The sequence below is a fragment of the Protopterus annectens genome, chromosome 1.part0, assembly GCF_019279795.1.
Source record: "Protopterus annectens isolate FY-2018-M chromosome 1.part0, PAN1.0, whole genome shotgun sequence".
NCBI lineage: Eukaryota > Metazoa > Chordata > Ceratodontiformes > Protopteridae > Protopterus > Protopterus annectens.
In genome coordinates this window covers 1,810,409,948-1,810,437,582 of record NC_056725.1, presented here as the reverse complement: position 1 = coordinate 1,810,437,582, position 27,635 = coordinate 1,810,409,948, and the positions used below count along the sequence as shown (strand labels likewise).

The following is a 27,635-nucleotide window of genomic DNA, read 5'->3' as shown; positions in this document are numbered from 1 at the left end:
ACCACCCTCCCAAACACAGGAACCTCACTTGGCTTTCCTGAGAACACTAGAGAATATGAAAGTTTCTCCACACACCATTATATTGGGTGACTTCAACTACCCAAACATTGACTGGGAAAACTACTCAAGCCCAAACACCCTTGCCCAATGGGTCCTAGAATTTATAAACTCAAATGCTATGGAACAACTGGTCACCACTCCCACAAGAGGGGTACACATATTGGATCTGGTCATCACCAACATGGGGTCTCTATGTTCCACACCAGAGGTATACCCCTCATCGGTAAGATCAGACCATAAACTTATCTCACTGGACATCCATATTCTGTCCCCACCCCTAGCCAAGGAAACCACGGTGAAGAACTTCTCAAAAGCAAACTTCACACTTCTCAAAACTGAGGTGGAATCCTTCACAGCCCCCGGGCCAGTGGAAAATACGGCCCAAAATGCAGAATCCTTTACAAAAACATTCTGTGGACACCTACAGGAATGCATGGAGTATGCTATCCCAAATAAAACCAAGACTCGCTCCTCCAAAGGCAGGGAGACCTGTCTGGTGGACCCCAGCCATAAATAAGCTGTACAACAGAAGGAGAAAGCTGCTTACATGATAGAGCAAAATCCCAGAAAGTGAAGGCGTCTCTGATCAGTACTAGCAAGAAACTACGATCCCTCATAAAATCATCTAAGGCCAGCTTTGAAAGAAAAATTGCACAAGACACTAAAGATAATCACAAGGCCTTCTTTAGTTATGTCAGAAACCTGGGAGGCAACTTCCAGATATGCTCTGAGTTAATGCAAAATGACAAAAAATACACTGAACCCACAGACATTGCCAACATCCTGGCAGAAAGGTTCAGTGCAAATCCCCCCCCCCCTTCCCCCCAAAAGAGCAAATGTCTATCCCAACAGAGTGTAGCCATCCTGAGATCACAGATGCACAGGTGAGAGCTGCCCTCTCCAAAGCAAAAAACACAGCATCAATGGGACCAGATGGTGTCCCTGGCTGTGTCTTACACGAGCTCCAAGAAGAACTAAACCCTCATATAAAGTCTCTGTTCAATCTCAGCCTTACTACAGGATATGTACCCAAGGAATGGCATACAGCAACAGTGGTCCCATTCCACAAAGGTGGTGCCACAACAGACCCCGGAAACTATCGCCCTATAAGCCTGGCTAGCCCGGTCTGCAAAGCTATGGAGTGCATCATCATGGAAATCATAAACAAAGACATTGGGAACCTCCAGACACTGGATCCTACCCAATTCGACTTTGTCAAGGGCAGATCTTGCCTCTTGAACCTGGTCGACTTCTTTGAAACAGTTACCAAAGCCATAGATGAAGGGAAGGTGGTCCACACAGCCTACCTGGACCTCGCAAAAGCCTTTGACACAATACCCCACTCTGGCATCATAAATAAGCTCACTAGCTTAAATAGCTTAAATATCAAACCCTGTGTCACAAGATGGGTTGCAAACTGGCTCAGGGATAGAACCCACATGGTCAGAATAGCAGGTGCCATGTCAGACTCTAAACCAGTTACAAGTGGCGTCCCACAAGGCTCAGTCCTGGGACCTCTCTTGTTCGGTATATATTTCTCCGAGGTACAGGCTAACATGGGTGGACTATGGCTGACCAAGTTCGCAGGTGACTGCAAACTGGGTGCCGTAATCGACTCTCCGGCTGACAAGCATCCTCCAAAAGGGTCTCACAGAGACGGATAACTGGTGCCAGAGCCATGGCCTAAAGCTAAATGCCAAAAAGTGCATAGTCATCCCCTTTGGGAAAAACAAAGTGCCCACAAATTACCACATAGGTGGTAATCAATTAAGTACGAAAGTAGTAATTAGGGACTTGGGGACCCAAGTAGATAGCAATCTCTCCTTTGACAATCACGTTGCCAAAGTGGTTAGAAAGACCTTCTATATAGCCCACCTTATCATGAAAGGATTTACATCTAGATCAAGAGAGGTCATTGTGCCCCTCTACTCATCACTTATTAGGCCCATAATTGAATACAATGCCCCATTTGGGATGTACCTTACCCGACACCTGCAGCAACTGGAAAGACCCCAAAAGTACCTCACCAAGAGGATCAAGGGGCTCAAACAGATGCCCTATGCAGTTCAGCTAAAGAAACTCCAGCTCTACTCAGTTGCGTACCGCCTACTCAGAGGCGATCTGTGTCTGACGTATAAAGCCATGTCCAACCCAGAATTAATGGACATGCTTTTCCTCAGGAAATCCAAATCCCTTAGAGCTACACGCTCCAGGGACTTGAACCTCAGCACAGAAATAAATAGGACATGCTGGAGGGGGACAGATTCATATCCCAGAGGCTCCCCTCACTCTGGAACAAAATCCCAATCCATGTCTGGCAGAGCCCCTCACTGACCCTTTTCAAGAGAAATCTTGAGTGGATGGGAGATCGTAAGTTTACCCCTGTGATCTCTTTTGTGTCCCTGCTTGACAGAGGTACAGTAAACTAACCTTAAAAGGGCTACCTTCTGTGACCTACTGTACAGAGGCACAGTCAACTAATCTAAAAGGGTGGCGAAAGCCAAACACACTCTGGCTAGGCTTATAAATGCGCTAGGGCAGATAGCCTAGTATAACCTATGAACCTAATCCTAAGTGGACATAATAAATCAGTTGTGTTCAGGACAACTTGCAGAGAAGGCTCGGAAAACAGAAGAATTCTAAATCCCATGGATGGAACCATTTGTCTCCTGTCCTCTTTCCTCTCATTTCCAAGGTCCTTCAAAAGATTAGGAAGGATGTGCCAGAGATATTACTGGTGACTTCATTTTGGTCCAGAAAACACTTGTTCACTCTTAACTTGTAGCTGGCCAGGGACAGTTACCAAAACCAACTCACAGATGGACTTGTGTATGCAGAGCAGTGGATCTTAGTTCAGTTCAGATTTTGAATGTTGGGATGAAACAAAGTGTAAGCTGGCTAGGCTTTTCATCTTTCAAAGAGATCTTGCACATAAGGTCACCAAAAAGGAACGTGGCTTCTGCTTGGTACTTGAATTTTGGAAAAGCAAACTCAGTTTCCCTTTGTCCCTGCAATCACCTCTTTTCTAAATGTTTTTTTTTAACTTGCAAAACTGCTTTGCTGGTATCTCTGACTTATGCCAGAAGATCATCTGGGTTAAAGGCCCTCATGTCTATTCAGCCTTTTCTGATCTTTCACAAGGGCAGGGTTAGCCTCATAACCAGACCCTCTTTTATATCTTAATTTGTCTCTGAATTTACCCTTAATCAAAATCAAACAGTCCAGTTTCCAGCTTTCTTCCTTGACCCACAGTATGGTGGAGAAGGGATACTTTATTGCCTGGATGTCCACAGAAAGCTGAAATATTATCCATTTAAAACTAAAGACTTTTAGGGAATCATTTCAATGTTGTGTCCTGTGATGAGAAAAAAAGGCCATCAGTATGTATGCAAACTATTTGTAGATGTCTTTCCCATGCCATTCAGTTCTGCTATTCTAACTATAGATTCATAGGTGAATATTAGGCTATTGGTCAGCAGACTATTACAAACCTAACCAGAAGTCAGAATCAAACCCTGTACCATATCTGTCAACCTCTTAGTGCAAAAAATCTGGACATAGCCTCACAGAATGGGAGGACAAAGGCCCAAAAATAGGGACATATTTTAAATATTGCTCTAATAAACATGGAAAGCTGATAGAATAACAGAATTTGACTTGGTATGTGTTTTTCTGAAGAATATGAAGTCTGAAACACAAATGTATATAATTATTTAGTGACATCAGTCCTCAGATCATTCCAGTGATTTTCCAGAAAATCACAAATTTTATGAGGAGCAAACCAGAAATATGAGGCAAAAATGTATCTAGACATTCTGCGAAAATCTACAGTTGAGAGGTGTGCCATGTACCTTGTATCTGTGAAGTAATGACCTTAACCATTTTGGCGACCCCTCCCCTGAAAGTATCTTCTGAATGCTGCCTGAATGAGGTTAGCAGGACCTGGACTCATGCTCTTCTGACTACACACACAAGTTGACTGCTGTGAAATTCGATCCCCCTACCTAACTAGTTACACAAGCTAGAGAACATGGTACTTAATGCTCACGCCACCACAGAAGTCTGGAAAATCTTTCTCAGAATGTCAGTGATGATTCTACTAGAGCAGTGGCTACTTTAGAGGCCTTCTGGAGGGAAGTGAATTTTAGATCTATTTTCATTTCACACATTTACCAAATATTATGAGTTGGACTCTGTTTCCAGAACCAGTGAAGGCTTCGATACAGCTGTTCAGGGGATTCTGGACTGTATTCTTTCATTATCCGACCTTTCTTCTTGAACTTTGGCATTTGTCCTCTCTTGTAATGACTGCTTCAACAATGATCTAATGAAGAGCATGTAGTACAGTTGTTTAAGTTGCTTTATCATACCAGTAGATGTTTGAATGTCATTGTTGCAATACTAGCACCCTCCCCACATCTCCTAAATAATTCCTTCCTTGGCCCTGTGATGGGGTATCTTTTTACCTTTATGTTTCTGACGGTACTTTGTGAAGTAGTAGGCTTCAGCCTTTGTTTGCAAGAGCAAGACAGCTGAGTTTTAGTGTATATGTATGTCCTCCTTAAACTTGTATATCCTCTTATTCTAAGGGTAGACACAGAGTGCACAAGTAAGGAGCCTGAAGCTTTGTGGACTTGCCTGACCTATGCAGCAGTGATTTGTTTGAACATCTGCTGTTATGTTTAACTACACAGCTATAGCCCATTCACTCCAAAGAGTCCTCAAAAAAAATGTATACGGTGAGTACTCTTGATATTGTTTACCGACATGTTTGACATGAGTAACTGCATTCTGTTACATAAGAATGTTATCTATTGAGTGGTCTCAGAAAACAATATCTGAGCAGTTCTTCTCTATTGGTTTATATGTCATTGTGCATTCTGCATCTAATCTTCACTCCACTGAAATCTAGATAGAAATGTGGCTTGAGTTGCTCCAAGAAAGGAACCATCAGTAGGGGGAAATGCATATTTAAGGTATCTGGCATATTACTTGGCAAAATAGTGGTTGAGTGTTTTAAATAACCTAGTACTTTCTCTTTGGTACATTTTACACTTCATCATTTACTAGACATGAGATTTTGTGATAAGGGATGGGCGGGACAGGCAGAGTGCCTAGTAATGTGTAGGCTAGCAGTGGAGTAGCTAATTAAGGTATTTTGGAAGGACAAAACCAAGATAATATGGGAATGATGGACATCGTTAAAGACTTATATTAAGTGAGATAGTTGGATAAATTGGTTGTACGACATATTTCTTAAAAGCTGTCTTCCTGAATTGCAGGAGCAAGGACGACTGTTCAACAGATTCTCCAGAAAAGACACAAGGGAACCCTAAGGTAAAAAAGAGAAAAATAGCAGAAACCTCAAATGTTATCACAGAAACACTGCCTTCTATGGAGGGTGAATCAGTTGAAATTGAAGTAGAAATTGCTGATGGAACAGTTGAGGTAGAGGAAGATGGCCTTGAAACATTAGAAGAAGTTACATCTACAGAGCAGTTGGTGACAGAGTTTCAAGGGACAGATACATCTGATGACTCTGCCCTTGCACTACTGGCAGACATAACCAGTAAGTACCAGCAAGATGATCGGAAACCTCAGATGGTAGAGGAGGAGGAAGAAAGTACAACTGATTCTACAGTTAATTCAGAGTCCACAAACAAACAGGTAGAAGGCATTGAAATTGTGGAGGTACAACTGTCACATATTGACAACCTTTTCCGTTGTGAAAAATGTAACCGTTCATTTAAACTGTTTTACCATTTTAAGGAACACTTAAAGTTACACTCCAGTGAAAGTTTCAAATGCCAGATCTGTAATAAGCGGTACACCCGAGAGAGTGCATGGCGACAGCACCTGAGTGTTTACCATCTTGAAGAGGGTGGCTCAGCTAAAAAACCACGACCTGGGAAGAAAATACATGTATGCCAGTATTGCGATAAACAGTTTGACCATTTTGGCCATTTTAAAGAACATCTTCGGAAACACACAGGTATGAGATATGTTTTTAAGCCTTTTGTGTTGCATTATGCATACAATGTAAGGTATTCAGTGTGTACCCCACAGAAATCACTAAAATAGCCAACAAGGACTCCTAGAAATCTGTAAATACTCAATGGGGCACTTTGTTCTTACACACACAATTTGCTTTTAATCATGTTTTAACTTGATCACAATTTTAACAAAATAAATGCTACATTTTTAGGCACTTCTTTTTCAGGTGTACCAGATGGGGTTGCTTCAGGAGTAAGAATTTTTAACACTTCTCCAAGGAGCACCTCTGAATCATGTGGTATACACAGATAGGAAAATGGGGCAAATCTGATGCCTTTTTTCATACAGTTCAACCTTAGGGTTATCGGATCCGACTTCAGCACCTTTTTGAAGCTGTGGATCAAGGGCTTTGACTCCTCCCCTACCCATGAGTCCCTTTATCTCACCAAATTACTCCATATTCTCATTTGCAGTCTGATGAGAAGGACTTGATCTGAAGTAGTTTACTTCATTTGATTTTCAATCTGTGGGTCTTCGGATCCGCATTGGATCTGACATGGTCACATTTTCCAGCTATGGCTCTGAGCTCCATGCTCCTTCCCGTACCCATAATGCCCCCTGTCTCCCTTCTCCTCCAAGATCTCATTTGCCACTTGAGAGTGAACAAGCATGGTCCGAGCTCCAGTGTTTTTCTTGCGTATTTCTGAGGTTGTATCTCTCAACTTTTCTCTTAACTTTCGCTTCTCTCTAACATTTCTGTACCTCCCCAGGGTTTTTCGTTTAGTTAAAAAAAAAAAAAAAAAACAGGTTTTTCTTTCCTTTCTCCTTACTCTTTCCCATTTGAGTGTGTGTGTTTCTGGGTCGGCTGAAAGGATGGGTGGATGCCCCGAAGCCTGGCTTCAGAAAGTGCACAAGGTGTGGCCATAAGCTTTCCCTGGCAGATGGCCACACTCTGTGGTCTGCTTGGGGGCTGAACACCTCCAGTCCCCCTGTCTTGTTTGCGCTGGTTTTAACCCCAGGGCACTAAAGCACTAAAGGACAGGCGGGACCAATTTATCCTTAAGGGCCTGTTGCCCTCTTCTTTTGGGGCTGCGGTCCCCTCTTCCCCTGCAGGGAAAGCAGCGGCTGCTGCTCTGTCTTCTTTCCCACCCTCTGGGATTTGCACTCCTGCCAAGAGGTCCTGGGGAGGGGGGATCAGGTTAAGAAGGACCAGCCTCGCAAGCGATCCCCCAACTGCTGCTTTATCCAGGCCTGTGACTCCTAGGCTCAGGTCCCCCTAGGTTTTCACCTGAGCCCGAGGAACAACAAAGCCAGTCTCCTGCCAGGTCCCTCCCTCCCCCAACGGCACACCTGTCCAGTTTTGGTGGCATCCTCCCGCTCCACTTGGAGCCTGTCGGAAGTGAAGATGATCAGAGGTTTATCCACACTCAGATATAGATGGGGGTCTTGCCAGGGCCTTCTCCCTCCAGAGCGGGTCCTTTTCAACCATTGATGTTAAGTTGTCTATCTCGCCTTCATTCTTGCTGTTTGGGATCGGAGCCGATCCTCGGCTCCGACTCTGCCATCTTCAATAGCTGGAGAGCTGTTTACTGGCTTGAGGCTACCCCTTATCCCATGATGCCTAGCGATATCTACCCAGATCTTGTTTGCCGCTTCAGCTGCGAGGTGTGTCGTTTTCTGGCTCAGGCTTGTATTTTCAAATTTTTTTGTGTAGAAATATATATTCTTATACTCCATAAAATTATTAGATAATTACCTTTTCTTAGTTTTATTTACTAGTGTTTGTTGTTTAGTACCTTGTTCTCTTTAGTCCCTTTTAGTAGAACTTGTTTAAGTTAGAGAGTTCTCCCCTCCCCCACTCCCTTCCCAAGAAAGCCGTTTAACTTAGAGGCTCTTCTTTCCTCAGTTTTTTGCTATCGTTTAAAAAAAAAAAAGTTTGTTTTATATATTTTTACATAGTCTGTTGTTGACAAGAGTAGAAATTTTTCTATCTGTTTCTCTTCTGGTGCTTGGTTTTTTGTGGTTGATATGTCTAAAGAAGCTAAAGTATCTGGATTTAAAAAGTGTGACTCGTGCTGTCAGAAAATGTCTCTAACAGACGTGCACACTAGTTGCGTTTATTGTTTGGGTGCTGTTCTCCTGCAAGACTGTTGTTCGATCTGCCATGCCTTTAGTCCAAGAGTCCTGCGGGAACTGAAGAACAAATTGATCCTTAGGGGTCTGTTAAAACCTCAGGATTCACTGGCAAAGAGTTCACAGCCAGTGAAATCCCCAAAATCCTCTAAACCATCGGCTCCACCTTCGGAGCCGACCCCGGTACAGGATTTACCGAGTATGTCTGTTCTGGCTGGCACCGACAAGACAACCCCTCCGTCTGCTCCATCTGATGTTTCGGAGCGATCTCAGAGCCATAAAAGGCTGAGGTCCCCTTCGTTAGTCAGTTCATTCGGCTCCTGGCTCTCCGTTATTGCAAAGTGAACGTAGCCACCGTTCTTCACACTCCTCTCAATCCTCTAGGCTGTCGGATCATGATGTGGAGAGAGTAGTAAGTAGGTTGCTAAAATCACAGGCACTAGCTAAAATGTTGTCTAGCCCTCCTCAACAGGTATCGACTCCATCCACTTCCCTTTCTGTTCCTCCGTCTCCATTGAGCTCAGAGCCGGAGTTCGTTGGGGTTCGAGTAGTGGAACAGTCGGCTCTAATAACTATATCTCCTTCAGTTCCAACGTCTGCTCCGATTACTTCGATGGTACCTTCCATTGAGGGATCTGAAAGCCGGGGCTCCCTCGACTGCTCTGAGGGGGCGAGTGGCATCGGACCCTTGTTCGACCCCGTTCTCCCTCTCGGAGCATCGGCGCAGGTAAAGCTCTGCTCCAACATCGGCCTCTGAACCATCCCCCTCAGTGCAGAGAAAGATTCCTATTTCTTTGGAACCAGAGCTTTCTCTGCCTCGAGGCAGGGACGCCTTTGAGGTCATGCGGAGTGTGCTGTCCCCAGAGTCAGCTCCACTACCAGCCCCACCGGCTCCGTCTCCCGTAGTGTCTGTGCCAAACTCTGCTCCTCCTCCAGACCCCAAGTGTAGGGAACCAATGCTCCAGGACACCCCAGTGGGTGTTTCTGTTCTTCTGAGGCCTCCCCTGATCACTCAGTGGAGCCTCCTCGGAAGAAGTGCAAGAGGAAGCACATTGACTCCCCTGATTCTGTCAGTTCTGATGCCGACTTAGATGAATCGGAAGGGTCCCCGAGATCCCCCTCTGAAGATGTTTCCTTCTCGGACATCCTGGGAATGTTTAGGCAGAGGGGGAACTGGAATCCACTAGCCCTGACAGAAGATGAATCTGTATTCCTGTATGCTTTCGGTTCTCGACCTTCCCCCTCCTGGGTTTCTCTGCCTTTCAACCCACTTATGTCTGTAGTGGCTCGAAAGGCTTGGTCAGCTCCGGACACAGTGGAACCAACTCTGAGGAGACCTGGTAAATTTATTACTGCTCCCCAGGATAAGCAATTCCTTTCTAAAGGTGTGCCTGTTGATGCCATGGTGGTTGCAGCAGCCACCAGAAAAGAGTTAGCGGAGACCTCTTCATCTGTTCATCCTCCTAACAAGGAGTCTAGGACGATGGACAGGTACGGAAAGCGAATGTTTGCTTCAGTGACCTTCTCCATGAGGTCACTGAACTATCTGTCATTTTACTGTACTTCAAAGGGATCTCCTTAAAGAGCTTTGAGATGCCCTTCAAGATCCTACAGCTGAGGGAGCACAAGCCAAAGTAGCTTCCCAGCTGGCGATGCTGAATTCTGTAGTGAACTCCTCCATGAGGCTCATTTCCTATGCAGCTGATGGAGCGAGTAGAGCCTCGGGCACGGGTGTAGCCTTTAGAAGGCATGCGTGGATGCGGCTGTGTCACTTTGTGGAACCCTTTCGAGCGTCCTTCACCAGTACCCCCTTTGATGGCTCCTTTCTCTTTGGGCCACAAGTGAAAGACACGTTGACTAGGTGTGAGCAAGAAGGCAAGACTCTCTCTGCCATGGGAGTCCATTTTTCCACTCCCTCTAGACCTTACCCCAAGGGTCAGAAGAGTGGGAAGATGTGGTTCCGTAAATCTCCGGGAGCCTTACCTGACACACACATAGTGATTTTTCTTCCAGAGACAGAGGGGGAAACAATAATAATAGACGCCGCCCTCGTGGCAGAGGGGGTCCACAGAACCAGGGCAACTGAGAATCTTAATCTGATAAGCCCTTCCAGCATCCCTGAATGGTTGCTCGGCTGCTCACCTCTGGAGGCAGTCAGGGGAAGACTTTCACTGAACCCAAAAGCCGGGCAAAATTTGACAAAAGATAGATGGGTACGGTCCATTATATCCGGAGGTTACAAAATTCCCTTCCAGCAGCCCTCCTTACAGTCAAAGAAGACCCTTCCAGATGTCCCACCCAATCTGAAGGAGCAAGCAGTAATAGAAGTTTTAAAACTGCTAGAAAAAAAGAGCCGTCCAGGAAGTCCCTGCAGACCAGCACGGTTCCAGAACTTACTTAATGTTCTTTTTGGTACCAAAAAAGACAGGGGACTGGAGACTGATTCTGGATCACAGCAGACTAAACAAATCTGTACAAAGAACAAAGTTTTGGATGGTCACGCTACAGTCCATTCTACCCTTCCTGGGTCATTTGATAGCTCTTCAGGACGCTTACTGCCATATCAAGATGGACAGATGCTCCAGGAGATTTCTTCGCTTTCGGGTGGGGGCCAGTCATTACCAGTTCAGAGCTCTGCCCTTTGGTCTCACCACAGCCTCCAGGGTGTTCACCAAATGTATGGCAGTGGTTACGGCTCACTTGAGATGTCAAGGATTCCAGGTGTTTCCATATCTAGACGACTGGCTCCTCACTGCTACCACCAGGCATCAACTCCTACAAGCGCGGGATTATGCAATCACATCCTGCACTCAGCTAGGTATTACAATAAATTCTGAAAAATCTGCCTTGGTGCCCTGTCAATCTATCACTTACATAGGAGCAGACTTGAACACAAGGGATATGTTTGCAAGGTTGCCACTAGAAAGATTGTTCACAATTCAGCAAGTGCAAATTCTAATGCAGAGCAAAAGGATCCAAGTTAGGTATGTCCTTCAAAACTCTGGACTCCATGGCAGCTGACATTCTTCTACTCCCACTAACGCGCTTCCACATGAGAATTCTTCAGTGGCTTCTTTTCACGCAGTGGTCTTTCCAAGAGCTACCCATGTCTCACATGATCCTGATCACCGAGGCATGCAAAAGACACCTTTCTTGGTGGATGGTCTCCCCATTAGTTACTCAGGGCAGCCCTTTCATACAACCCCCTCCGGTAGCCACAGTGACGACAGGCGCCTCCCTGATAGGATGTGAGGGGGGCATTATCTGGGCAGGACAGTCCAAGGCACTTGGCAACCTCACGAGTACCATCTCCACATAAATGTCCTAGAAATGAGAGCTGTGCTCCTAGCGTTGCAAGCTCTTCAAGACTCTTCCTTTTGGGGCCATTGCAATTCAAACAGATAACATGTCAGTGGTGTGTGGGTACACCAACAAGCAGGGCGGAACCAGATCCTACCCCCTGTGTCGAGAAGCACTCGGACTTTGGCAGTGGGCGATTTCCTCCCAACGTTTTCTGATTGCGACACACATCCCTGGGAGAGCCGACGTCATAGCAGACAGGCGCAGCAGAGCTATCCTCATGCCTCATGAGTGGTCTCTGAATCAGGAAGTTGCAGATCTTATTTTCCGCAAATGGGGACAGCCTTGCTGCAATCATTTTGCCACCCCCTTCAACAGCAAATGCAGCAACTACTTCTCCTGTCTTCCGCTTCCAGGTCACATACCCAGAGACTCTCTAGTCCACGATTGGCCTCAGGGACTTTATGCTTTTCCTCCGTTTCCCCTGATACCAAAACTCGTTCAGAAAGCAAAATCATTGGGTTGCAAAATGACCCTCATTGCCCCCTACTTGCCTCGACAGATATGGTTCCCGTTCCTACACCATTACCTTCTCGATCAGCCCTGGACTCTGGACCCCATTCCAGATCGCCTGATTCATCAATCAGGTGGGTTGCATCAATCCCTCCAAACTCTCCAGCTCACAGCTTGGTTGCTCCACTTCCACCCTTATCCAGGCTTCCCAGCATTTCCCCAGCAGTCCGTGAGATTATCGTCTCCTCTCATAAGTCTACAACAAGAAAAACTTATGCTAGCAAATGGAAACATTTTTCTTGTTGGGCAGAGTCTAGGAATGTGGATCCCTTCTCAGCCCCAATCCACGAAATTCTGGAATTCCTGGCATAACTGTTTCACTCTTGGGCCGCTTCCGCTACAATCAGGGTACAATTAGTGGCCATTTCTAATTTTCATATTGGTTTGTCAGATGCTAACATTATGTCTCATAAGCTCTGTAAAGCTTTTTTTAGAGGAACATCTCTTCTTAGACCTCCAGTGAGAGATCCCCCTCCCCCTTGGGACCTTAATTTAGTCCTAACTTCCTTAATTCTGCCTCCTTTTGAACCAGCAGCATCCTGCTCCATCAAGTTTCTATCTTGGAAGACGCTCTTTCTAGTAGCTATCACTTCAGCTAGGCGGGTTTCAGAACTTCAAGCACTGTGTTCGTCCTCCCTACCTGGTGTTTCACAAGGACAGAGTTGCTCTGAGAGCTAATCCTTCGTTTCTTCCTAAAGTCTGCTCAGAAAATAATTTAAACCAATCTATAGATCTCCCTGTGTTCTTCCCAAATTATAGCAACAAGGCAGAGTACAAACTTCACCAATTGGACGTTCATAGACAATTGCGTTTTTACCTGCACAGAACTAAAGAAATAGTCAGACCGATTATTCCTTTCTTAAGCCTTAAACAAACAAGGTCTCCCAGTTTCCAAGGTGACCTTATCCAGATGGTTGTCCCACACTATTACTTTTATTTACCAGTTAAGGAACAAAGAGTTGCCAATCAAACCGAAAGGTCATTCTACTAGGGCGTTTGCCACCTCCGTAGCCTTTCAGTCTAGGTTGCCCATGGATTCCATCTGTGCAGCTTCCACATGGGCAAACCCTCATACCTTTATTTCTCATTACAAGGTGGATATGGTCTCCCGGAGCAGAGCTGACTTTGGTTCCACTGTTCTGAAGAGTGTTCCACTGAGCCATCCAGAGTGTTAGGTGCTAGGGATACTGTCCCAAACAGCAAGAATGAAGGCGAGATAGACAACTTAACATTAAGAAGTTGTGTACCTACCATAACGTTCCATGTTAGTTGTCTTCATCTCACCTTCTTTCTTGCGTCCCTCCCTCCATCCCCCGTCCTAGTGGATTGAGAGGAGTTCTTTTTTTCACTGGCTGAGTATTCTTTTGTTGTTATTCTTCTGGCCAGGTCTTCCTAACCTATTCTAGATATTAGAATGCATGGAACAACCAGTTTTATGGTAACTGGTTTCTCTCATGACTGGATTAGCCATTTCAAATGAGATCTGGGTAGCTATCGCTAGGCATCATGGGATAAGGGGTAGCCTCGAGTCAGTAAACAGCTCTCGAGCTATTGAAGATGGCCAAGTCAGAGCAGAGGATCGGCTCCGATCCCAAACAGCAAGAAAGAAGGCAAGATGAAGACAACTAACATGGAACGTTATGGTAGGTACATAACTTCTTATTCTGTCCTATTACTTCTTCGATCCGACCCGCAGTTTGTCGTTGGATACACCTCGATGCCGGCTGGTGCCTTGAGTTTGTCGGACTCGATGGGATCGGATCTGAGCTCTCTGAGCCGCAGCCTCGTGGTCGGATCCAATGGGGTGTTTTCTGCTCCGAGCCTGTCTTAGAGGCGCATCCCTCTCAGCTTCTGTGCTCCAGCAGGTTCGGCTCTGACTCCCCTGTCGGAGCAAGGGGGAGCAGCTTCCACTGTTTCTGCCCAGGAGGCACGTTTCCCCCTCTGCATTCGACGTGATGGAGGGTTCTCGCAGGGGCAAGACATAGACCATCTCGTCCTCTGAATCCATCCAGACGACCCCCCTGTCTGTGTGGTTCCGACCACCTTGCTCTCTCAGGGGCAGCCCGTAATGTCCCAGGTAGTTCCACCTTCAGAACATCCCTTTTGCGAGGCCTTCCCAGACAGTCCCCTGAGGAGGCCCCCCCGCAAACATACGTGTAAAAGCAGGCACTTGGACTCTCCACCAGAGTCCCTCATGGAGGACATGGACTTGGCTGAAGGGAAGGCTCCCCAAGGTCACCCCCCCCCCCTCCTGAGGATGTCTCCTTTGGGGACATCATGGAGATCCTCCGCCAAAGGGGGGTGTGGTCTGCCCCAAAGCCAACCTCTGACGAGTCTGTGTTTCTGGAGGCATCCGGCTCAGGCCCATCTACCTATTGGGTGTCCCCTCCTGCCGATCCACTTGTGGAACCAATAACATCTAGGGCTTGGAAGGAGCCGGACACTGTGTAGAGCTAATACCCAAGTGTCCGGATAAGGTTTTGAGTCCCCCCTCGGGCAAGCTTCATTGGCACAAGGGGTTCCCTGTAGATGCTATGATGATATTGGCCACCAGGAAGGAGCTCACTCAGGACCTGAACAAGAGTACAGAGCGATGGATCACTTTGGGAAGCGAGTTTATGCTTCAGCGACCTTCTCTGAGGGTGCTGAACTATATGGCGCACATCATCCGACTCAGGAGAGATCTTGTCAAGGAAATCACGAGTCGACCCTAGGGTCCCTGTCGGCAGAGGACAGGAAGACGTTCGATGCATGAATGGCCACCCTAAAAGAAGTAGCCAACACGTCCATGAGTTTCCTTTCCCATGTCACAGAGGGAGCTGCACGGCAGTGGGGGATATGCATTGCCATCAGGTGTCAAGCCTGGCTCCGCTTATGTCAATTCTCGGAGCTCTTTAAGGCGTCTTTTACCAACGCCCTTTATGACAGTTCTTCCCTGTTTGGGAAGACTGTCGGAGAGACTTTGGTCCAGCCTGAGAAGGACGGGAAGACTCTCTCTGCCGTCGGGATCCGCTCCTCCCTCCCTCAAAAGTCCTTTTCCAGAAACCAGTGAGGTCCAAAGAGGATGTGGTTCTGCAAGTCTCTGGCATTTTTTTGGGATGCTCAGGACTCTCCTTCCCCTAAAGGCAGAGGGGGTCCTAAGAATTTGGGTCCCAAAAACCTTTCTTGTATAAACCCGGGCAGCAACCCTGAGGGGTTGCCTGACTGTTCATCTTTGAAGGCAGTCAGGGGTCATTTGTCGCTATACCCTTTAGCAAGAGGAGTCCATAACAACAGATCAATGGGTGTTGCGCATCATGTCCAGAGGATATTCCGTTCTGTTTCAGGAACCTCCCCCATCCAACAAAGCCCTCTCGGACATCCCACCCGCGCAGCCAGAGGAGGTAGCAGTACAAATAGATTCACTGCTAAGGAAAAGAGCATCCAGCCGGTCCCCCTAGACCAGTCTGGATCCGGAGTTTATTCCAGGTTCTTTTTAGTGCCGAAAAAGACAAAGGATCTCAGGCCAGTCTTGGATCTGTCCAAATTGAACCTGTCTGTTACTAAGACACAATTCCAGACTAAGACATGATTCAATCTATCCTGCCCTATCTTGGGGGCCCATTGATCTGTATGGACTCCCCATACAAAAACTACAACTACCCTGCTACAGGCCCCTTGAAGAGCTCAGTGTCTCGCCAACCTAACACCACTCAAGTATTCAGCTGCTGTACCACCTTTACCTTTTATCCGACTGGTGGATACATTGTTGTAAGAAAAGCGCAGTCCGGGTCTGAACTGTCTCAAAACACAAACAGCTAAAGTTCACTTTGTGTGTGTGTCTACCTGTCTGAGCTAATATTCATTATCCCCTGGAGAGCACTCTGCTTTGGCTTGTAAGCAGCCCCCACCCCCCCACCCCACTCACACTCATCTTCCATTTCTCTTTTATTCCCTTCTGTTAGCAAATAGTATCCATAACTGATCAAATACTGTGTGTTTGTTAATTTAAACTGAGAACACAGTAGCCTACCGATACAAGGTTATCCTGTTTTTCCCCCTGAGAAATGGTTAAGAAATGACTTAGCTTCAGAACAGTTCTTGGTCAGTTCTGATAGTTTCTTAACACAAACTTGTCTTTGCTTGGATCTTGGCTCATTAGCAGCAGTAAAGAACTGCCTGCTCACATCCTTGATGTTCTTCGTGTTTCACTGTTGCAGTCATCACATTTGGGTTATCTGCTTGCAGTAGCCCTCAGTCGGCCTGATTATCAAAAGTCTTGGGTCGTGCATCGGTTGCTGTCTCATCTTCCATGATGTCAGGTAATTATGGGTATAAAGCATGCAGCCTACGCCATTACATCAGCCTTTCTTGCCGTGCGATACCCGAAGCAGAAGCAGTTCGCAAGTGCCGGTTGGCCGACTCCTGAAATTTTCGTTTTCGAGTTTCAGAAACGAAGTCTTCAACTAAAGCCAAGTACCCCATTTGGGAAACTTTTTCTTGCTCTAAACCAGTCTCAGCAAAAGTCAATAATTGTATTTCTTGTGGAAAGCAAATACCTCATAAAGATTTTCATTTGTACTGTATTCCTTGCCTAGGCCCTGACCACGACGTTCCTCGCTGTCGGTTTTGTGCCTTATTTAAGCAACGAACTATTAGTCGTCGGTATATTTACGCTTCTAAATATTTTGGTACTCAATTCAATTATCCAGATATGTCTTCGGTAAGCCATTCGACTACCGAATTTCCGAAAAAAATGCAAAGATAAAGACAGAGACAGGCGGCCTAGGTCCAAATCTGCTGATGACGCTTCTCCTAAGCCAGTCGCCAGTTCGCCGGTACTCAGTGAGGCGCTTTTGCAGCCCCTGATAACCGCTACTTCAGATTCACAGGCCTCTACTGAGACCCATTCGGACTCCAGTATGCCACGAGATGCTTCAACTGTGGAACTTGCGGATGTCTCTACCTTGGATAGGTCCGGAGCCACTATGCAGGCAACAGCTTCTGAGGGTGTATTCAGGCCTACTGACTTGCATATTAAACAGACACCATCTTCTTCTTCAAGGCCTAAAACTTGAACCATGCCTAGAAAACCGGCGCCTAGACTGCATGGTCAGGCCTCTATGCCTAAAAAACAAATAATAAGAATGGCTGAAGAACTTTTTACTTTAATCAGGGAAAGCCACCCTCTAAGAGACCTAGGACTGAATTTGCTTATGATACATCTGACCAGGATTCTGAAATTTCTGTTTCTTCTGACCAGGTTTTACCCTTATCTACCTATGAGGATTCTGATGCAGAGGACTGTATTCCCTCTGCCCCCCCCCCCCCCGAGGATTTCTCTTTTGGTGAAACCTTGCATACTCTTAGGGAGCATTTTCGCTGGGAAAGCCAGAATTACTCTGATTCTAAAAAGAGGCTTGGGGATTTCTTACTCCTGCCCCAACACAGGCCTTTAGCTATCCCTCCTGTACTAGACATTGTTGATGATGCCTTTTCGGAATCTAGCTTTGCCCCTGACTCTTTACCTCCTGCTCCCAGAAAACCTGATAGATATTACAGGGTTCCTGACTCTCACAAGTTCCTTTTTAAAAATCCAACTGCGGATCCTGAGACCATTTCACAGGGACCCAAGGGCATTAAGGCTACTACTGCCAAAAATGCTACCCCCTCTGATAGCGACTCCCGGGCGCTGGATAGATGGGGTAAGAAGGTATACACTTCTTCAACCTTGGCCATTACAGCCTTAAACTGCCAGATGTTATGTGATCCTATCTCGCCTACATTCTGACTGATGGGTTCGGAGCCGATCCCTCGGCTCCGACTCGGCACGCTTATGCCAAAGAGCGAAGTCTCTTATTGGCTGAGCTTACTATATCCCAGGATGCACCACTACCAGTCCCCCAGATCTCGTTTGCCGCTAACTAGCAAAGACGTGGTCTCGAGCTGGCTGAGCTAAGTAGTGTTTTTCACTAACTTTTTCTGTCAGGAATTTCCTAATTCTTCAACAAAAGCTGTTTTAACAGCTATATCGTACTTTTTGTGTATGAGTGGTTATTTTTTGTGGAAAATTTGTGTGGTGGTTGCGTGTTTGTTCTGACTAGAGGCCCCTTTTGAATTGAAGGGCCTTTCCCTGTCAGTCAATTGTCTTTCAAGTCCTTAAGGGTTCTTGGATCCCTTTAGTTAATTTTTCTGTTGTTGTGACAGTTCTTGTGTAAAAAAAAAAAAAAAAAAAGGAAAAGTAAGTGTTTTTCTGTGATAGTTAGAGTTACTAAATTTGTTGCCATAATGTCTCAGGCTCCTAGGCCTTCAGGGTTTAAAAAGTGCACTAAGTGCAGTTTTAAAATGTCAATCACAGATGACCACTCTCTCTGTGTGTATTGTTTGGGCGCCAAACATTTGCAGGAGTCCTGCAGCGTGTGTCACGCGTTTTCCTCGAGGGTCCTCCAAGAGAGGAAAAATAAACTTATTTTGAAAGGCCTTATTAAACCCTCATTTGAAGAGGCATTAGCTTCCTCTCCTTCTCCTGCTAAAAAGAAAAAGGCGTCGGCTCCGACCAGTCTGTCGGAACCGACCGCCAAAAGACATAGGCAGGCTTCTCCTTCGGCTCCACGGACTTCGGAGCCGAGGGCGGAACGGTCTGCCTCGATGTCTCCAGCCTCGACTCCTCTGGGTTCGGAGCCGATGGCTGGGGCATCGAGAGGCGGGTCACCTTCATCGGCTCCACTGATCTCGGAGCCGATGAAGGTTGTCCGCTCAGACACTTCCTCCTTGGCGCCGAAGCCCTCTTCGGCACCGATGGAAATTGGTTTGGACACTTCTTCGGCGCCGATAATTGTCGAGTCGATTCGGAGCCGGTCCCCTAGTCCCTTGGAGCCGTTGGAGAGGCCTACTCGGACCCATTCGGTCTCTTCCAGGTCATCAAGGATGTCAGATTCGGACATAGACAGGGTGCTCCAAAGACTGTTCCAGTCCCCAGTCTTTCAGAAATTTGTTTCGGCTCCGACCCACTTGGCTTTGGAGCCGATAGCCCATTCCATTGCCATTCCTCCTCCGACCGCTTCGGCTCCGTCGGAGCAGGTGCTGATGGAGCCAGTGGAGATCCTAGGGTCGGCTCCAACCCTTACTCCAACCCCGGCCTTCGGGTCCGAGTTTAGCACACTGACTTCTTCGGCCGGACCCAGGGGTGACGTTTCGGGACCAATGCTGTCGGTTCCAAGCCTCCCTCTCGGTGCTTCGGCCACGGGACTTCCGTCTGCTATCATGGATCCGGAGAACAGACCCTCCCAGGATTCTGGGGGTCCGGCCTTCAGAGCTATGAGGAGTGCCTTGGCCAAGTCTTCTTCGGCCATCTCTACGGCTTTACCAGCACCTTCCCTGGGCATGGAGACTGGGTCTTTGGCAGTTCCCCTGTCTCTAGGCAGCGGAGCCCCGGGGCCTGAGGTTACCCCCACTGGGGGTTCCCCTCCTCCTGAGGGTCTTTCGGAGTTGTCTTCGGAGGAGCCCCCAAGGAAGAGATCGTGCAAGAGGAAGCACGTGGACTCCCCCGACGAGTCTCTTACATCGGACACTGATCTTGATGATGCGGAGGGGTCCCCAAAGTCGTCCTCGGATGATGTCTCATTTGCAGGCATTCTAGAGATCCTTAAGCAACGAGGTGGCTGGAATTCCAAACCCCCCTCCGCTGATGAGTCGGTGTTCCTCAAGGCCTTCGGGGCTCAGCCCTCCGCCTCCTGGGTGTCTCCGCCCTTCGACGAGCTCCTGGATTTGGTTTGTCGGAGGGCGTGGGAACATCCAGATACTGTGGAACCAGTGCCTTCTCGCCCTAACAAATTTTTGTCTGCCCCACCCGAGAAGGAGTTCTTAAAGGCGTGGCTGTAGATGCCATGGTGGTGGCATCTGCTACCCAGCAGGACGTAGCAGAGGCTTCAACGTCCGTCCATCCTCCTAATAAGGAGTCTAGGAGCATGGACTGCACGGGAAGCGCACCCTGACTTCAGCGGCCTTTACTCTGAGGTCCCTGAATTATTTGGCACATTTCACCAGACTACAGAGGGATCTGGTCAAGGAGCTCTCAGACTCCCTCTCAGGTAACCTACCTGAGCAGCTAGCCCAGTCGGTTAGCTCTCAGTTGGCTATCCTCACCTCGATTTCTAACTCGTCCATGAGGCTCATTTCATATGCGGCAGAAGGGGGCAGAGCGGCAGGCACAGGCGTGGCTCTCACGGAGACAAGCCTGGCTCCGTTGTGTCATTTCGCGGAGGCCTTCAAGTCTTCCTTTGCCGACGCTCCCTTTGATGGGTCCTCTTTGTTTGGACCCAAAGTAAAAGACACTCTTACCCGCTGTGAGCAAGAGGGAAAGACTTTATCTGCCGTAGGAGCACGTTATTCCACTCCCTTTCGGCCTTATCCCAAGGCTAAAAGAGGAGGAAAGATGTGGTTCCGCAAATCACAGAAATTCTTTCCTCAACAGCAGGAAGATTCCCCTTCCAGAGGCAGAGGACGGGGAAATTTTTCTGGGAGACGCCGTCCCAGAGGCGGCAGAGGCCCCCGCAACACTGGAGATCGCGAGTCCTTTTGTGGCTCTTCAGCCTCCCACACTCCATGAGGGATTGCCCGGCTGTGCTGCTCCGGAGCCAGTCGGGTGCCGTTTTGCCAAGCACCTAAAAGCCTGGGAGTCTATTACTCAGGACAGATGGGTGCTTCGGATTATTGCCGGAGGTTACACCATTCCCTTCACACACTCACCCCCACCGTCCAAAAAAATCCCGGACCCGCCACCCAGTCAAAGGGAAATTGCAGCCGTAGAAGCTTCAAAGCTGCTAGAAAAAGGAGTCATCCAACCGGTCCCCACAGACCAGATCGGATCCGGAAATTACTCTAGGTTCTTTTTAGTGCCAAAAAAGACAGGGGACCTGAGACCCATTTTGGATCTCAGCAAACTAAACCAGTCCGTCATGAAGTCCAAATTCCGAATGGTCACTTTACAATCCATTCTCCCATTGTTGGAGAAAGATGTTTGGATGTGCTCCATAGATCTCAAGGACGCCTATTATCACATACCGATACATCAGGCGTCCAGGAGGTATCTGCGCTTCAGCCTGGGAGACGGTCATTTCCAATTTTGTGCATTGCCCTTTGGTCTCACCACAGCCCCCAGGGTGTTCACCAAGTGTTTGGCAGTAGTGACTGCTCACCTGAGGAGTCTCGGATTCCAAGTGTTTCCCTATCTGGACGACTGGCTCCTGACTGCCACCACCAGGCATCTACTACTAGAGAACCTACAAGCCACCATCTCCCTGGGTGCTTCCCTGGGAATTACATTCAACTGGTCAAAGTCTGTCTTGCTGCCTTCTCAGCGCATAAGATTCATAGGAGCAGAGATAGACTCAAAATTAATGCGAATCTTCCTTCCTACCGAAAGGATACAAACATTACAAGGTCAAGTCCGAGCCCTGCTTCTAAGATCCAAAGCCCCAGCCAGGATGGTCCTGCAACTTTTAGGTTCAATGTCTGCCACGGTTCTCCTAGTTCCTCTGGCAAGATTGCACAGGAGGATTCTTCAGTGGCTGTTCTCGACACAATGGTCTTTTCAGGATCTCCCCCTCAATCATCACATACTGATTACAGAAACGTGCAAACGGGACCTCCGCTGGTGGCTTCTGCCATCCAATCTGAATCAGGGAAGACCTTTTGTTATACCCCCTCCGGTGGCCACCTTGACAACGGATGCCTCCCAGACGGGTGGGGGCATTGTCTGGGCAGGTCAGTTCAGGGTTCTTGGCTTCCAAACGAAACATTTCTCCATATCAATGTGTTGGAAATGAGGGCTGTACTTCTGTCCCTACAAGCCCTCCACAAGTTTCTCCCTCAAGGCATTATCGCTATCCACACAGACAACATGTCGGTGGTCAGGTATCTAAACAAACAAGGAGGGACCAGATCTTACCCCCTTTGCAGAGAGGCCATGAGGGTGTGGGAATGGGCAGTGGCTACCAACCGCTTCCTGGTAACGACCCACATTCCAGGAAAATCCAATGTATTGGCAGACAGACTGAGCAGGACTATTCTCTCTCCTCACGAGTGGTCCCTGAACGAAACAGTAGCAGCTCAGATTTTCAAAAGATGGGGGATTCCGTGCTGCGACCTGTTTGCAGCACCACAAAACACGAAGTGCAAAAGGTTCTTTTCCTTGACCCCGCGTCAAGGGGAGGCAGCTACGGATGCTCTAGTCCAACCTTGGCCAACAGGACTGCTTTATGCTTTCCCTCCGGTTCCACTCCTCCCCAAAGTCATCCAGAAAGCTTCCCAGTTGGGGTCCACAATGATTCTAATTGCTCCGTACTGGCCTCGTCAGGTATGGTTCCCCTACCTACAGAAATATACTCTGGACGGTCCTTGGTTTTGGATCTAACTCCGGACCTTCTGGTTCATCAGTCGGGACAACAGCACCAGTCCCTTCACACTTTGAAATTAACAGCTTGGCTCCTCCACTTCCGACTTTAGTCAGAAATCACACCTTGGACCCGGAAGTTATTCACATTTTATCTTCAGCCCACAAACCCACCACTAAGAAATTGTATCACAGTAAGTGGAAGAGGTTTGCTATCTGGGCTCAACTCAGAGGCTTAGACCCTATTATTGCCCCGATACCAGAGGTCTTGAAATTTTTAACATCCTTGTTTAATCAAGGATCTTCAGTCTCCACTATTAAAGTCCAACTAGCAGCTATCTCCAAATTTCACGAATCCATAGACCCACCGTTGATGAGCAGCAGATTATGTAAAACTTTCATGAAAGGTGCTGTGCTTTTAAGACCCCCAGTTTTTCATCCTGCGCCTCCGTGTGATCTTGATTTGGTACTTCGTGCCTTAACATCTTCCCCTTTTGAACCGGCTGCTACATGTGAGTTGAAATATCTGTCTTGGAAAACTGCCTTCTTAATTGCAATTACCTCTGCAAGAAGAGTTTCAGAACTTCAAGCCCTATCAAACCACCGTACTTGATTTTTCACAAGGATAGAGTATCACTTAGGCCTAATCCATCTTTTGTTCCAAAAGTTTGTTCTAATCTCTGTCTCCAACAATCTCTAGAGCTACCAGTTTTCTTTCCAAAATTTTCAAACAAAGCGGAATACACCTTGCATACATTGGATGTTCACAGGCAATTGCTTCTATCTAGACAGGACTCAACAAATTCGAAAAACAGATCAATTGTTTGTGTCCTTTTCAGATAATAAACTGGGTAAAACCATCACTAAAGCTACTATTGCCAAATGGATTAGAGATTGCATAACTCAGGCTTATTCCTCTTCAAATAAGCAACTTACAACATCTGTCAAAGCTCACTCTACTAGAGCTATGGCTACCTCTATTGCATTTCATTCCAAGCTCGCTATTTCTGAGATTTGTGCTGCGGCTACTTGGTCCAACCCGCACACTTTCATTTCCCACTATAAATTGGATGTGGCATCTAAAGGGCGAGCATCATTTGGTTCCACGGTACTCAGGAGTGTTTTCCAGTGAGCCACCCAGGATTTAGGTGGTAGGGACGCTGTCCCATCAGTCAGAATGTAGGCGAGATAGGATCACATAACATCTTTTAGTTATGTACTCACCATAACTTCAGATGTTTGGGATCCATCTCGCCTACATTCCTAATACCCACCCTCCTTCCCCCTGCCTTGGAGATCAGAAGAGATTGAACGGTTTGAGTTCTACTGTTTTTATCTTGTATCATCTGTCGATGTTATATAAGCAGTGCATGCGTGTGCGCATGTATGCGGACAAACTGGATCTGGGGGACTGGTAGTGGTGCATCCTGGGATATAGTAAGCTCAGCCAATAAGAGACTTCGCTCTTTGGCATAAGCGTGCCGAGTCGGAGCCGAGGGATCGGCTCCGAACCCATCAGTCAGAATGTAGGCGAGATGGATCCCAAACATCTGAAGTTATGGTGAGTACATAACTAAAAGTTTCATATGTTAAAGTATCAGCAGCATATTATTGGATTGCTTAAACAGAAAATGATGTTGATCCCTGACTGCGCTGAAAGTAAGGATTTACAGGATTTAATGCATTCTGCAGAACAGGTTGGAAAACATACTTTGCAATGTGCTTTTGATTCACTAGAGGCATCTTGCAGAGCTGCTGTCAGTGGGTCTGTACTTAAAAGGCATGCTTGGCTTAAGGAGCAATCTTTGCCAGATCATGTTAAAGCTAAATTGCTGGATGCTCCCTAAATTCAGGACCGCCTGTTTGGCAACAAAGCAGAAGAAGTTCTTAAAGATGGAGGAAAAAGCTAAATCTATGCAAACGGTTAAAAATACTGCCAAGGAAAATAGAAGTTAACTAGACAGTTTATTAGCAGCATCCAAAAAACATGCGTTAACCCAGGTTTCGTCCTCAAAATAAGGACTTCTTCAGAACAATAAATGAAATCCAGTTCATATTTAAATAACCAACTCTTACATCACTAATTGATGTCATTATTCAATAATACCTTATTATACCAATGGACGTACTGCGGTGGTGGTGCTGCGGTAGCCTTGTCGCCTCAGTTAGACATTGCCCATTCGATTCTCAGAGCGTCTTCTGTGTGGCGACATGCGTGACGGGCGTTCCTTCGTTGAAGGTTGTGCGTTAGGCCTGGCAAGCCAGCACGTAAAACTCTACTGCCAATCATTAGTGGACCGGAGTTCCGCTGTGGCGACCCCTAACTGGGAAAAGCTGAAAGACACAAACAAACCTTATTATACCAATGATACTTGCAATGAAATTTATTGTTTAATAAGGTATTATTGAATAATGACCTCAATTAGTGATGTAAGAGTTGGTTATTTAAATGTGAACTGGATTTCATTCATTGTTCTGAAGAAGTCCTTATTTTTTGGACGAAACCTGGGTTAACGTGTGAGTTTTTTGGATGCTGCTAATAAAATGTCTGGTTGACTTCTATTTTCCTTGACAGTATTGGTTGTTAAAATTTCCTACAAGTACAGCCTCCAAGATTTAGTAGGCATTGGCCCTCTAAGAATTGGTCCTTTCCTGCCTCTTCCAGGCCTTCAGTCCAAACCCAGAACCAGCAGAACACCCAGGCTTCAGTCCCTGGGTACACACAAGACTAAGCAGTGGTGGGGATCCCACTTCCAAATCAGGGAGTAGTAAGACTTCCCCCTGTGGTAAGCGGTCTCAATGACTTGATTTTAAAACTTCCAAGCACTTCTCAACTGACTGCTCCTTTAGGGGGAAAGATTGCTCTGCAGGCAAAAAACTGAACTGCTCCTTTAGGGGGAAAGATTGCTCTGCAGGCAAAAAACTGAACTCATTACCCAGGACAAATGGGTTTTAAATATAGTTTCCCAAGGATACAAATTTCACTTCCACATGTTACCAACCCAAAATGTTTGGCCAGATCTACCCCCGAATCCATGGGCAGAGGCTCAAAAGCAAGTACTCTCTCAAGCGTAAAGGTGATTTAAACTGTACCAGAAGAGGAAAAGGGACAAGGTTTCTACTCAAGACTTTTCCTGGTACCCAGAAAAGACAACTCATGGCATCCTATCCTGGACCTTTCTAGCTTAAACACCTTTTTGGTGATTCCAAAATTCAAGATGCTAACTCTTCACCAGTTGCTTCCTATGTTAGGCAAAGATGCCTGGTTGGCAACACTATATTTAAAGGAAGCCTACCTGCACATCCCAATCAGGGAATCTTGCAGAAGATACCTATGCTTCAAAGCAGGCTGCATGAACTGTCAGTTCTCTGCACTGCCCTTTGGCTTATCTACTTCACCCAGGGTATTCACAATGTGCCTAGCTCCAGTCATTGCATTTTGCAGGCAAAGAAATATTCAAATATACCCATACCTGGACGATTGTCTAATTCAAGCAGAAAGCCAGGACATGCTTTTGAATCATCTAGCATTTGTACAAAAGGTGCTAACTTGTCTGGGGTACACCATAAACAAAAATAAATCACATCTGGTACCCTGTCAACAAATTATATTCCTGGGAGCAAACTTGAACACAACTTCCCAGATGGCTTTCCTCACGCCAGAGAACCAAATTAATTTGACAACTTACTTCAAACTAATTGCCACAAAAAAACGTGCTATCTGCAAGGCAAATACTGCAAGCCTTGGGGTTCATGGCCTCCTGCATTCTACTAATTCCATATCCAAGACTGCATATGAGTAAAATATAATGGTATCTAAAAAAAACCTATGGTGTCAACATTCTCAGGCTCTAGAAGCAATGATTCCTATCATACCTTGCCTACGGTTAGAGTTCCTTTGGTGGGCAGAGGCCTGCCATCAAAACAAGGGACTACCATTCACTCTACCCCCTGCCACCCAAACCCTAACAGATGCATCAGACTATGCATGGGGGGGCTCATCTGGCAGAGAAGTGCATTCAAGGCAAATGAAACCCAAGTCAAATGCACCTGTATATCAATCAAAAAGAAATGTTTGCTGTACAGAATGCTCTGACAGCCTTCAAGGACCACATTCTTCCAGGACAATTAATGGTGAAGGCGGACAACACCACTGTTTTGTGGTACATAAAGAAGCAGGGGGGTACCCATTCTTACCCCCTCTGCAGATTAGCCATGGCTCTGTGGAACACAGCCTTGAGCTACCAAGTGTGCGTCTACAGGCTCAATTCCTGCCAGGAAAACTAAATACACTGGCAGACGAACTAAGCAGAAATCGCATGGACCCACACGAGTGGAAACTGGAACCAAAGACTTTCAACATGTTGGTAAACAAATGGGGGAGCCCAGATATATACCTGTGTGCCTACCCCAGGAACTTACCAGTTGGACAAATTCTGGACAAGGACTCGCCACAAACAAGCTTGGAAAGTGGATGCTCTGTCGTTCAGCTGGAAAAATTATCAGTTTATGCCTTCCTCCTCTGCTTCTCCTCTCCAAAGTATTACTAAAGATCAAACAGGGCAAACCATGAACGATACTGATTGCACCAGACTGGCCACGCCAACACTGGTGTACCCCCTCTTGCGCAGTGTCACTGCTGGCTCCATGGCACCTGCCTCAGACCGCTACTATGCTGTCACAGGAGATCCAGATTCTGCACCTCCAGCTTCAAACCCTGAACCTGGCAGCTTGGCTCATTACCTAATCTATCCATTACCATCCCTCAGTAAACAAGTGTATGATGTCGTTTTGCAGGCAAGGAGGCCTAGTACTAGAAAATCGTATGCTGAAAAACGGAAAAGATTCTGTGCTTGGAACCAAACTTAAGGGATGGGCACAGCAGCGCCCAGTTTACCTCAGATTCTTCAATACTTAACTGAGATGCTTCACAAGGGCCTTTCTTTTTCCTCCATCAAAATTCACGCCTCAGCCATTTCAGCTCATTACAACATAGAACCACCCTCTTCTTTCATCCACTGCTCAAGCAGTTCCTCAGAGGGGCCAAAAACTTAAGACCACCCAGGAGAGCCCAAATCCAGCCTGGGACCTTAACTTTGTATCTGAAAAACTCACTCTTCCTCCTTTTGAGCCAGCTGCAATTGCAGAGTTAAAATTCCTTTCTTGGAAAACAGCCTTCCTTTTAGCAATCACTTAAGCAAGA

At 46.7% G+C, this 27,635-nt stretch overlaps 1 protein-coding gene across 1 annotated transcript in view; it reads left to right on the top strand.

Moving 5' to 3' along the window:
- The window catches only part of ZNF131 (zinc finger protein 131), a gene marked incomplete in the record, with an annotated part of 567,140 nt that overhangs the window by 321,197 nt on the left and 218,308 nt on the right, over positions 1–27,635 (top strand). The window contains 1 exon segment of the mRNA XM_044069710.1: positions 5,343–6,052. Within this exon segment, the coding sequence (XP_043925645.1) occupies positions 5,343–6,052 (710 nt within the window).